Source organism: Perca flavescens, chromosome 21 (assembly GCF_004354835.1).
Source record: "Perca flavescens isolate YP-PL-M2 chromosome 21, PFLA_1.0, whole genome shotgun sequence".
Lineage (NCBI taxonomy): Eukaryota > Metazoa > Chordata > Actinopteri > Perciformes > Percidae > Perca > Perca flavescens.
In genome coordinates this window covers 25041263-25055083 of record NC_041351.1, presented here as the reverse complement: position 1 = coordinate 25055083, position 13821 = coordinate 25041263, and the positions used below count along the sequence as shown (strand labels likewise).

The window sequence follows — 13821 nt, the reverse complement described above, 5'->3', positions numbered from 1 at the left end:
GGGTTAGGACGGCCGCTTTTTCTTCCCCTCACCGGGGTGGGAGTTGCGGCTCTTTGCCGCCACAGCCGCGAAGGAGTGTTTCCCCCACGGCTTGGGATTGTCTGACCGAGACTGCTGGCTAGTCTGTTGACCAGCGGCTTGTCTATGTGGCTTCGCAGCCCCTTGCTTTGCCTTCGCTGCCGCTGCGGCAAAGCCACCCCTCTGACCCTGCTGGGGCCAAGGTGTGTGTTTTCGGGGTAGGCAGAGGTCAAAGGCTTCACCCTCCTGTTTCCTGAGGGTGCTGGCCTCCCTCATCTTCTCCAAAGCTGGGCCAAACAGACCTTTGGTGGGGTCGTATGTTGCGTCCATAACCTCTGCTTTCTGTGTGTCACTCAGGCCCAACAGGTTCAGCCACAAGGCCCTCTCACCTGCGACCGCGAGCCCCATTACAAGGCCGCAGCCCTGCACCGCACGTTGTGAGGAGCGTAGCACCAGGTCGTTGACCACACAGATTTTGTCCCAGAGGACCGGGTTAGGAGCCCCTGAGTCCAGCTGACGGCCCATCTCCTCAAGGATTTCAGCGTGGTATGCAGCCAGCAGAGTCATTGCATTTAGAGAGCACACAGACTGCGCTGCATACCTGTACATCCTCTGAAACATGGAGGCGGTGAGGCGCTCCATTTTGTTAGGCAGAGGAATGCTGTGGGCAGCTGAGAGAAAGCGGCGGTTTGGGTGAAGGTGATGAGCCGCTGAAGGCTCCACCACTGGGGGTTTGGTCAGCCCCAGTGCCTCCATCCCGTGGATCTCCAGCTTAAAGCAGCCCTTAGTCGGGAGCCTACTCTTAAATGGGCTGGACGTCATTTCCTTCATGCAGGCAGGCACCGCCGGCAGAAGCTGTTTCGCAGGCAGCTGGGCAGGTGGGAGCCTCTTGCCGTCGTATAGGTCTCTCTCCGACCCCTCGGGGTCCTGGGCTGCTGGCCATTGTATACCCAATTTGGCCGCGGCCCGCTTAAAGACCTCGTACAAGCTGCTGTCCACAGTATCGGTTGCACTAGGAGGCCTTGACTGTGGAATGGGGAATGTGGAGTCCTCCTCCTCATCCTCCATCCATGTCGAGGATATCAGAGATGGCATCGCCCTCTGCGTCCTCGCCGCCCAGTTCCACTTCGAGGAGGTCCTCGAAAAGTGGAGGCATGACTGAGGACTCCTCGTCCATCATGTCCGCCCAGCTAGGTGTAGCTTGCGGCTGATGGGTACTGCTTGTGGCTTTTGGGGTGGTTCCCGACAGACATGGGTCATGACTGTTGGCCACGGCCACTCTCAGCTGCCTTTCCAGTATCTTCTCCGTCATTGACGCGCAGTGGGCGCACGACTGGGGGTCAGCCAGCGCTGCCTGAGCGTGTTTAATGCTCATGCAGGCTATGCACATCGGGTGAGGGTCCCTGCCCGAGATGGATGCCCCGCATCACAAGGGCACAGGCGGGATACAGCCTCACTAGCCTTCGGCTCCGGCCCTTTGGCGGGGGCCGCTGCTGAAGACATGGTACTGGAAAGTAAGAAGATCGGCGTAAATATACAACCGTAGCAGGCGCGTCGTAACACGTTAGCCTGTCGACAAGATTAGCACACGGGGTTTAGCCCGAGCTAACATTATCAGTGTACCGTAAGAGTTAGCTCGTCGTAACACGTTAGCTCACTCCAGGTACCGGGTTCGGCTAACAAACAAAAGCTAACAAAGAACCCAGGGAGGCTCGCCGTAACGCGTTAGCCAGAGGGTAAATGAGTTACACAGCTAGCTAGCGATAAACAAATACCGACTAGCCAAAGAAGAAGCAGTTCGCCTTGACGCGGACACTGCTTCAAGTGTGTAACCACAAGGTAAAACTTCTTGCGAAGTACTTACTCAGCAAATCCAGGGTCAGGAACTGCGTTCGGCGACGTATTTTTTAACGGTCCGTCTGTGAACTGTTAGCAGATAACCAACCAAGCTAGCCCAGAAGCGCTGAGGGAGCTTATAGTTTTCTTCACGGGAAGAAAGCGAGAATGATTTGCAAGGAGCCAGTCGACTGTGATTATATGAGGGGGCGTGGCCCTAGCACAGTTCGACCTGTCTGTCATGGACAGATGTGGTGTCATTGGAGCTTCCTTAGTTGGTCACGCCGAGGCAATTCCCCATAGTGAAACACCGAACGAATTTAGAAAAAGAACTGCGCAAGAGAGTTCCCCTGCTCATGAGGTAAAGGGTCAAAGAGCACAGGCAGCAAATTAGTGATGCTAACATTAGCAGCCATAGCAAGGAGCAATCATTATTTTACTTCAAAAGGGCAAACAGACATGGTTCTCTTTATATGCTAGATGCAACAAGACTACAAAGCTGATTCTAAATTTGTTGCGTAGTCATGATCGATCACTGTGACAGCAAGGCAACTTTTAAGCTGAAATAATGAGTGGATTGGCCATGCTTTTTCAATCAGCTATAGAGGAATAACAGAAAAACAGATTTTCCCAACTTTGTCTTTTTTGGTTGGGGTATGAATTTCTGGAAACTAAAGACCTCTACTCACCAGTTTCTGAGAGTGCGCCTGTTGCCAGAGTTCTGTTGCAGTTCTCCCAGTATTCGGTCCGTTTTGCTATAAGACTTTCAAGCACTGAACCTTTTGCCTGCATGTTGATATAAAAAGTGAGAGTAAAGTTTGGTTTCATTATCAAATGCTTATATGACGGTGTCAGAATTATATCCTTGACCTCCTTGAAATCAAAGTGGAACTATTTGGACTTGTCATTAAGATGTCTTAAAAGTTATAAGACCAGTTTGACGATAGTAAATGCAGTACTGAGGTGATTTATTGAGTTTATATAATAAAGTAATAGACTTGAAAATTTAATAAGAAGCAATGTTGTTGCATGATCTGAAATAAGGATGCTATTGTACCAGCATTTTGAAATTTTGAAATTGGCATCAGATCGACTGAGAACAAAAAAATAATAAATTCTAGAAAAGTTCTGCTAAGTGCTGGAGTAGCAGGAAAATGTTAGCTGGTTAGAGCATCTACCAGATTAAAATCTTGTGTGTACTAGTAGTTCTTTTCTAGCCAGGGAGTGAGAGGTGTCAAACCCAGATCTATCTAATTTTTGGTCAGAGTTTACAATTTAAGTCCCCACCTATTATAAATTGACCAGGCAAAGCAGCTAGCACCAAAAAAGTGAGTTTGAGGTAAAAGAGGCTTAGAACACACAACCGGGCCATCTTCTCCTCACCCTAATCACATCCTCTGAAGTCAAATGAAAAAGTCTCATGTAGAAAAGTTATTTTGGCTTATTGAGCCTATTTATAAAGTTTTAGCTTAACAATCTTATTTAGTCCTCTCACGTTCCAGGACGTAAACTGGAGATCAGAAGCCATAGATAAAACATTTCACCTCATTAATGCCCTGATGGATAAATAAGAAATGGCTGTAAACGTAAAAAAACCCACATAGGATTAAACCAAAAGAGTAAGAAAAACCACACACAATGCTAAAGAAACACCGAAAAACAGAGTGTTCTTCCCCAACTGAAATACGCCCAACCATCCCGAGTACATACATCCAAAAGGGCTCAGAACTAAGCCCAATTATGGAGCTGCGCTGCTCCACCTGAACAGCCATCTTGGGAGGAACAGCATGCCTGACAGTCCACATGGAGCACGTTCGTTTGCCTCCTTAGGGCAGTTTTGTAGGCAGTAACAGCCAAGCAGAGTCAAGTAACCTGACCAATAATAACATGAATGAATAAAAAACATAGATGATAAAATAAAGTTATAAACTAACAGAGTTAGTCATGTGGCCAATGCAGTGGTAATATTAATGAAGTATTAGTTTTGCAAGTCGCAAACAGAACTGAATGGAAATGTGCTGCTAAAGGTGGTCTTCTTTTACCCAAAGTCTCCAATCTCCGCTCTCATGATTCGCGTCTTGTCCGTGTCATGTTTTTGTGTCTGCTTTACTGGTCTTGGTACCATTGCGGCAATCACTCTGTTAGTGACAGAATGGGGTGAGTGCACAAGTTAAATAAGACTGCTAAGCCGGCTACTTTCTAACAAATTCACCAGAGGGCCTCCAACACCATTGCTGAGCACTGGGCCATAACCGGAAGTCCCTCATTTTAAAGCATTTTAATTTTAATTCTATTAGTCTGTTGTTGTGTATTGCTTTGCATTTCTGCTTGGTCTGTTTATTGTTGTGAATTTATCTGTAAATGGAAGGTCAGGGGCCCGTTTCAGGAAGGAGTAGGGCTTTGACTTTTGCCGAAAAATCATATTCGAAGTTTGTTTATTAATATTAGAATATATTCAAATATTTATTAATAATATTATGACCATTAAATGCCTTCAGTAAGATCTAGATGTTCTGTCCACCAGAGGGCAGGGTATCAGTCAATGGCAGGCAATGATGTTTTCATGCTTTCGACAGGAAGTTCGGAGCTTTCACCGTAACCTGCGTAAGTGGTCTGATGTTTATACTTGTGCGCTGGTGTGTGTCGAGCCGGCGTGTGTGTGTGGGGAATGTGTGTTAGAGTGAGAGAGTGACAGTGATTCGGTAGCTTCCGAGTAAGTAGCAACTCTAGATAGATAGATAGATAGATAGATAGATACTTTATTCATCCTGAAGGAAATATTAGGAATCCAGTAGCTTAGACAACCATAACACAACAAACACATATACACACATATATCACACATACATAAAAATAACTAGAACTGCAAGCAGTTATGACGGTGCCCAAGCCACCCATGCCAGTCGCCCCCGACGCCCCGGGGAGCGTGCAAAAGCAGAACCCGAAGCCTGGGGGTGGGGAGGCAAGCGTAAGTAAATATCGTCTGTGGTACATCACCGCTACATTTGCAACAAATGTAGTGGTTAACAGTTCATCTCCATGCATATACAGACTACCTTTAACAATTCTCTACAATAAACAAACTTCTTAACCCCCTTGACCACAGGAGACAGCAGAGAGAAATGAGAGAGTGTCAAAAGTTGTATGCATTTCAGAACCTTAGGAAATAGACAGTGGCCTACACGAACACACACGCCTATTAACTTGATAACAAAGCCGTAAAGTAGGCTTTCAAGTCAGGACAGCGCCACTTCTCACAAATACGGATAGGATTGGAGATGAGAAGTTTAACTGACACGTAACCGCGATCAGCTTCATGGGAAATTAAGAATCAATGCCACCGACATAACCAATCACACTATGACAGACTCTCCACTTAACACCAACTGCAATGTTTAATTAGTAAATTAATGTAGCCTACTGGCAGTCTGGCTCGACGTGGGTGCTCAGTATTGGCGTCTATAAATGGTGTTGATTTTGGATTGAAAAAGTGAAAGAGTTACATTTGTCCACTCTGAAGGTTGTAGAAACTTTGTCAGGTGGGTTAAGAAGTTTATTTATTATAGAAAACCAGGAGGGCACGCAAAAGTAAAAACCAAAACATCACGGTAGGAAGTAAATATCAGTAAATATTGAGAAGTGTGAGCCGCAAGGTCTGTGGTACATTCCCATTGCAAATATGCCATTAACAGTGATTGAGTTAAAGTGCCAAAACACGTTTACGTTGATCATAGCGCCCCCTAATGGCCGATCTTTACCAAAGTTGGTACAGAGCCTCAGAGCGGCCTGCCAAACGAGCATCACAAGTTTCGTGTTGATTGATTTTACTGTGGCAGAGATATTGCAATTGTAAATTTCCCATTTAAATGCATTGAGTTATTGGCCAAAACAAATAAACGTTACTTATAGCGCCCCCTAAAGGCCGATCTTCACCAAATTTGGTACAGAGCATCGTAGTGGGATGTTGAACAAGGATCTCAAGTTCATTGCTGATAACATTTAATTTGGCCGAGATATGATATGTGTGTGGTAGCTAGCTAGGAAAATTTGTTTGGTCGTCAAATACCAATACCGCATACTTTAACATAGCAAAATTCTTTGAGTAATTTTTGGTCAGGTAAATCTGGAGATGCTACCTACCAGGTTTCATGCTGATCGGTCACACGGCCTAGGACAAGTTCGAAAAAGTTGGTTTTGCGCATTGTGCAATATTGCGGAAAAGATTTTAAGCAGAAATGGGCGTGGCCTATATCATGTGATTCAGCTTGATTCAAGGAACACGTGGATGTACGGTTTTCTAATGTGCGATGTGTAATGTGGGAGTTAAAGGCAAAAAATAATTATAGCGCCACCTAGTGGCCCACATATGTAATTTTTGGTAGGTGTGGTCCATGACCCATTGTCCATCCACCCTGTAAATTTAAAGTTGTTCACATTAATGTAAGTGGTGAATCTAGACTTGGGTCCCATAGGCCACGCCCACTTTGACCCCTCAGTACCCTACTCTAAGAGTTGGCCTCAGGAATGGCCCTAGATGGTACCCTTCTGATTTTGTAAAAATCGGATGAGCCGTTCATGAGATATAAACTTTTTGTACTTGTACCGCCCCCTAGTGACCAATTTTCGTAAAACGCGTGGGGGACCTCCAGAAGGTCATGGCAAAGAAGAATCTAAAGTTTTTATCCTATAAAAATTCTTTTTATTAACTTTTTGTCCGGTTGGTCTGGAGATGCTATGATCCAAGTTTTGTGCAGATCGGTTGCACGGTCTAGGAGGAGATCGAAAAAGTAGGTTTTGAAAAATCATGATGGAAATAGGCATGGCCTATATCACGTGATTCAGTTGGATCTAGGGAACGTGTGGATGTATGGTTTTTGAATGTCGGGTGTATGGTGTGAGTTATAGTTTTTTCTGCTATAGCGCCACCTAGTGGTGGAAGTGGATACATTTTTGCGCCTGAGGTCCTTGCGGAGTTTTGGACCAGTCCTGAAAATGGCAACCCCCCACCATGTACGGTTTAGGTGGAGAAGAATAATATGATGATTAATAATCCACACAGCTCCGCTGGAGATGTGAACCGCGTTGCCTTGCATTACGCGGTTCCCATGCCCCCTCGGGCTTGGACCCCTAATGATAATTAATCCTTACAAAAACAATAGGGTTCCACAGTCCATTTCTCCTCTCCCCCTTTGTGTGGTTTTGAAGAGCTGGAACAAAGGACCTCCTTAACCTGTCTGTTGAGCATGACAGTGACAGAAGTCTGCCACTGAACATGCTCCTCTATTTGATGAATGTGCTGTGTAGTGGGTGGCGGTCATTGTCCATGATCGCCAGCATCCTATTCATGGTCCGTTTCCGGCAGTTGCTGTGAGCGACTCCAGCTCAATGCCAACAACAGAGCCAGCTTTCTTTACCAGCCTATTTAGTCGCCCAGCGTCTCTCTTCTTAATGCTGCCTCCCCAGCACACCACAGCATAAAACAGGACGCTGGCAATGACTGACTGGTAAAACATCCAGAGGAGCTTACTGCAGACATTGAATGACTCCTCAGGAACTAGAGCAGACTCTGCCCTTTCCGATACAGCGCATCCGTGTTGGCTGACCAGTCCAGTTTATTGTCAATGTGTACCCCCCAGGTACAATGCACTCTTTGATTTCCTTGGAAATGTAAGATTTGTTATTTGGGTACTTAGTGATTGCTTTTTGGGGTAACACGTTATCTTTACAAAAGTTAATGTAATCAGTGATAACATGTGTGGCTTCCTCTAACTCCAGGCTATGAAATAGTTCCCAGTTGGTACAGGAGAAACAGCCTTTTAAAGTTTCAATGCCATCATTATTATATATATATATATATATCGTTTTAACCTGTGGTCTGCTTTTAAGCAGGGACTTGTACATGGGGATTAAGTGGACGGCATTGTGATCAGAAGATCCTAGAGGGGGTTTAACCTTAGCAGTGTACCCATTCTTAACATTACCATAGCATTTGTCAAGAATATTTTTACCTCTGGTATTACAATCCACGTATTGATTAAACCCTGGTAAAGTTTACAATGATTAAAATCAACTAAGATAAAGCAGGGGGTTTCAGGAGTATGCTTTAGTTGCCTGTGAACGCAGTCTGCTATGGCTGTAGCTGCATTTGCAGCAGAAAACCCAGAGTTTCCATAATCTCAGGGTTAACAAAGTCAGAGTTTTCACTAAACCTGCTTTCTGAAACAGCCCATGGTGTCTCCTTCAATGTTGTTAAAAGGCTTTCTTTGTGTTGGGATTTTTAATTGAGGACTGCTCCTCAGATCACTGCATGGTTAATTGAGACTGCTAGCTAGATGCTATCTATGTATTTGTCCTATTAACACAGAGACCATGGTCTTTTGTATTTGTCACAGTTGTGGGTTTCTGTTGTAGTTTTTTTTCTTTTCTTTTGTTTATTTATTCTCTGTTTCCTTGTCATTTTACGTTATATTTCATGTTTCTGTCTTCTGTGTTTTACCTTGTGTCATGCTTAGTTTCCTGTTTTATTTTGAAGTCTCTCTTTTTCTCCCATGTCATGTCTTGTTTTACTTCTTGTCTTGTGTTTTCCCGCCTGTGTGATTGTCTACCCTGCCCTGATGTCTTTCACCTGTTCCTCAGCCCTTGTGTCACCTGTCCCTTGTTTCACCCTTGTTTACTTGTGTATTTAGTCTGTGTGCTTTCTGTGTCTGTTGCTGGTTTGTTGTCTGTCTGTGTGTTGCTGTGTTTTTGTGCTAATGGATTTTTCCCGTTCCTTCCGTGTTCCTTTTTCTTTTGGATTATTTTCTCCTGCTTACACGTTTGCAAGTCTCTTTGTGTTTCATTAAACTATCATTTATTCAAACTACTGTGCTGCTACTGTGCTGCTCACTCCTCGTCTTCCTGCACTTGGGTCCAAGCCTCCGTCCTGACAGTTTTAACGTTCATTACAAAAGCAGGCAACAGCAAAAGAAACTATGCCACAGTGTGCATGTTTTCTATGCTACTAGTTTGAAGTATATATTTAGAATAACTGACTGCACCAAGGAGAGGAAAATAGTGTAATAATTTGTTTATTTTGCAAATGGCAATAAATCATTTTAATTGTTTTTGTTACTAGAATGAAAAACACCAGTTTTCACACTAAACTGAAAAGGGCTGTTGCTGCAAAAGAAATACTGATACTGCAAAAAACAATAGAAAAACACTAAGGTAGGGCTTTCTGTATCATGTAAAGATCTACCAGCATTCACCATCTGAGGAGTCTATGATCAAAATTATGAAGTTACTGTTTAAGGCAGGACACTTTTTTTCTTTTTCATGGTTGTCGCTGTAAATTTTGAGATGGACTATTTTGCTTCCATGCTTTCTTTTACTATAATGGAAATAAACTTTCAAAATACACATTTAGATGGTGATGTTTTAGGCCTACTACCCTCTGTCTGTTTGAATCTGAAGATTTCTTCTAAATTAACCAAACAAGCTAATCTGCATATTGAAACAATTCAACATTTCAGGGGAAAAGACACTTAATGTAAGTCATTACCTGGGTATGTTCTGTGGTGATGTATTTATTTTCTCTATCCTATTCACCTGCAGTGTCTTGTCAAAAGTATGCAAATTAGTGCATTTTAATTAGTAAATGCCTAATTTACATATCAATGTGGTGATTTTGATAATTGTGATATTTCGATTTTTTTCATTCAATTAATATATTGTTTGACAAGAAAGCTGTGCACAAACAGGAATATATATTCTATTTATATTTATATATTTTATTTATAAAAATAAATTGAAAACACCCCAGCACCTTCTTTTGAGGAAGACAAAGGGCAGATGCTCAAGCTCCCATTGATTTGTCTGTGTACACATGCCTCGTTACAATAAACATTTTCATTTAACTTACAAGACCGAACTCATAACTTTATTCATAACAACATAATTTATGGCATCAAGGCAACGTCTTATCTATCATCATAATTATTATTATTATTATTATTATTATTACATACTGGATGTTTAGGAGGAGATAGCAGGTCAACAGTAAATGCCACATATTATTAGTATATGTATCTGAAGGCTAAACCTGAAGATTAGTTTGGAATGCAGCTCAGCACTGTCAAGTTTTTCTAGTCATAAATAATCTTTGTCTAATAAGTTGCAGCAATCTTTATGTTTATACCACTTGTTACACAGATTTGTTGTACAATTTAACTATTTTTTGATATTTGTCAAAAGCCGCTCAAAAATTACACATTTAGAAACTAAGACATTGAGGAACACCTTAGATATCATAGTGTGATTTGGTATCAAAAACCTTTGCCATTTGGAGATTTTTAGAAGAATTGCATTTTTCAGCAATTAGATAGCGAGCACTTCTGTGATATCTATAAAACACATTTTTATTCAGATATCTTAAAGTAAGAAGTCAAGGGACAGACTTTGAAAGATAAAAAGTTGTTCGGACCTGCCGGCAGGCTGAGGATGAGTGTTGGGTTAATGATATACAAAAAGTGGATTTAATCAAATAATTATAGGATTTTACAGTACAACTTATTTCACTGCATTTGCAGCCTCTGAATGGATGATGATGTGTAGTGGATGTTGCAATAATTGTATTTATCCATGTGGTGGGAGCATTTAATAAGAAGCACCTTTATTTACAGAGAGGAAAATGTTTTCCTGCGTGCATACAGTAATTAAAAAAGTTAATCATCCTGGCTTTTTGCGTTAGTGTCATGCCTACAGCAATGCAAACACACCTTTTTCATTAATCTTGATAACAGTCTGTGGGTGCGTCCTTGACTAAAGGTTGTTGTAATTGGCAGCTATTATTAATTTAAGATCAGTCATGAATTATGATTCTTACTTAATTTGCTGTCATAAGTAAGGCAAATCTGTCTGTCAGCTGCCATCTTTAGCCCTATTTGCACAGGATAAGTATTACCTGGTGACCTCCAGTCATTTGTAATAATTGCGGAGGTTGTCTGTGATCTTAATCCCGTGCGAATCGGTCATGTCTGTAATTTGTAAAGTTATAATTCCCCTGCAAATGACCTACCATATTTCGCCGAAAACGGAGGTCCTGTGATAATATTAGTCCCGTGCGAATCGGTTTTTTCAAGGTACCTATTTCCTTCTTTTGCGCCTTTTTATCCATCTTTCGCAAAAAATGGAGGGTGCGTTGGATTGTTTTGACAGTGTTTTGGGTGCTGCGTCATGTCGCTATATATCATATACAATTTGCAGAAAGAGAAAGATGAAAACCACCACAAGTGCGAAGACAAAAAGAATGATTAAATGGCGATGGATGACATGTATAGCAGCATGCAGTAAGTATATTTTTTATGTTTGTATCATACAGCTAGAGATAACGACAAGACATCTCCAAGCAATAGCTTATCAAAAATAATGCACAATCAAGCGAGGGGGCTCACTTCATAATTAGAGGTTAATGTTACAAATAATTCAAGCGTAAAGCTTGAGCTAATAGATTTTAACCTGGTGAAATGTTTTCTTTTATCCATCTAACCGGACCCTGCTTGACACCACCCGGAGAAAAAAGTGAGAGAAAGAAAAAGGAGAGGTCGCAGTTCGGACGATGACTGACTACCTGGTTGAGATTGTGTGCGTGTGTGTCCTCGAGATCTGACCACACACAAACACACGTAGCAGAGCTACCCACACCCATGTTTCTACTGTTGCTTAATGTCAGTAAATTCAAGTAAAATCACAGGCTTCGCTTATCCCATTCGAATGCGCCAGATGAAAATCAGATGTGGGTGGGTAATTTATAATTCAGACGAGGTCCCTAGATAATACTTATCCCGTGCGAATAGGGCTTTTGTAATTTATAATTCAGTGTCAGGGCAAAGGACAATAGTTTTCCTATTTTGGACATATACTCCCAATATCCACAACCCTCTGGTTGGAATCTGATGAAGATGTAACTTTACATCGAAACGTTAGTCACTGTTATGCACCTTAAAGAAATAAAACCATCAAGTAAGAAGACATCTGTGTTGCACCGGCAATTTTTTTTCTCTGTGTGTCCGTTTGGCTGCCTGGTGGCTCATCGGCCACCTGTGTCACAAAGACTTCTTATGGGAGCCAGCTGACAAGGGATGCTTTAACGCTGAGGTTTATCTTGTCAAGACTGTCCAGAGCGGTACTACCAATGAAGGAATGACAGGAGGTGCTGTCTCCCTATCTTATCTGTTGTCTCCCATGAGACTACATTTGCTTCAAATGCAGCCGCAGACTCTTAATTTACTTGTTAATTCACTGTATTGAGTTGAAAATGAAAGAGAATTTGCACAAAACTAATAAGTACTCTGGGATTTTGTTTTATTTTTTTGTATTTCTTTCATTCCTTGAGCAAAACATCCCTCCCATTGGATTTCCAAAACAGATTACAAGTTATTTTTTATGCATGTCACTAAACTGCAACTTTCAGGCAATGATCTTAGAAGTAGATACTCTAGAATATGCAAATGAGCAGTAGAACCTCCTGTAGCCCAAACTTCATATAAAAAAGACAAATTTAAGATATTAAAAAAGAAAAGAAGAATCCACTAAATGCTGTTTTTTTAATGTTGATTTCCCCATAGCCATCTGTCATCAGAGTCTTTGCTGTGTTTTATGAGAAATGCGATGTGTTATATTGCCGCATACAGTAAATCAGATCAAGAATGCTTTTGTGAAGCCAAGTGCTGTTGAAAAAATATTTTTTTAAAATCAAAGGTTGAAGAGTTAGACTTTAGACCATATGGCATAAGTCTGTTTGTGTCAGACAGCACCAGTTAGTCTGTGAAGTTAAATAAGACATGAATGCATAATTAAAAAGTTTGAATTTGTGTGTGCATACATGTGTACCTTAAGTAATCATTTACCTTGTGGTTGAGGATAACAAAGAAGAATGCAAGCAGGAATGTGTATCCTGCTGTGGTCCAGGTCCTCTTGTGCCAGGTTGGCAGCAGGGTTGGCATGGTGCTGTGTTTACATTGAAAGCAGCAGGTTTCTGGTTTCCTCAGCTGGTTTGCCACTTCATACCTCACCACTGCACTTGCTAGGCCTCTCACTCATCCTTATTTAATCACGCTTAATCCACTCAGCACAGCTCTCCTTGCTTCGCCACACGAGATAGCTCCAGAATAATCAGAAAATGCATCAATTTGGAGAATGGTTTGCAAGAAAAGAAATTGTTCTACAGTTTTTGATGCTTACCACTGTTGTTATCCCACAGTATCCCTAATTGCTCAAACTCTTCTAGATATTTTCTAACTATTTTATCCAAGCTCTTACGTTTAGGTTCTTTCAATAAACTGATCCTTGACTTGTCAAAAATTACTTGTTAATGAAAGATTTTGTGTAGTAGGTTGTTATTGTAAAGAAGTCCTTGGCTGCAGTTCCAGTCGTACTGTCCATGAACACTCTGAATGAGGTGGATCTATCTGTACTCTCTAGACAAACTATACAACTGAGCGCGCCTGCAGATCCTCACTGAGAGATCGCCCCTCCAGCCCTGTCCTCCCACAACAAATCAAGATAAGGACTGAGGAAAGCCAGCTACAAAACTGGATTTAAAGACATAAATAAATACAAGCACATACATTAAAAAGCCTAATACACACACACACACACACACACACACACACACCAGCAAGTATCACATGTACTGTAGACAGAAAACGCTGACCCCTCCCTACTGTTTAGCTCTCTCACATAGTAACTGAGCATCACCCAGCAGTTTTGAGACTAATGGGGACCTAGTGTAAACTAACAGCAAGCAAACACAGCCAAGCTAATGGGAAAGCAGAGAGCAAAAGTTGCCTGCACAAGCCTATTGTGACCTGCATGATGCTGTCTAACTACATACTGTATTTCAGGCAAAACTATTTCATTTAATAGCTTGGATGCAAGGAATGGAATTGTGAATAATAACAACATTATTAGTTGATTGTTGAATCTATT

General features: G+C 41.9%; 1 protein-coding gene across 1 annotated transcript in view; it reads right to left on the bottom strand.

The window, feature by feature from the left end:
• Positions 1–13270, bottom strand: part of glp2r (glucagon-like peptide 2 receptor) — a 36525-nt gene extending 23255 nt beyond the window's left edge. The window contains exons 1-2 of the mRNA XM_028567055.1: positions 12741–13270; positions 2544–2640 (exon numbers count right to left, since the gene is read on the bottom strand). Of these exons, the coding sequence (XP_028422856.1) occupies positions 2544–2640; positions 12741–12836 (193 nt within the window). The 5' untranslated portion in view covers positions 12837–13270. The remainder of the gene's footprint in view (positions 1–2543; positions 2641–12740) is intronic.
• Between the last annotated feature and the right edge of the window lie 551 nt (positions 13271–13821).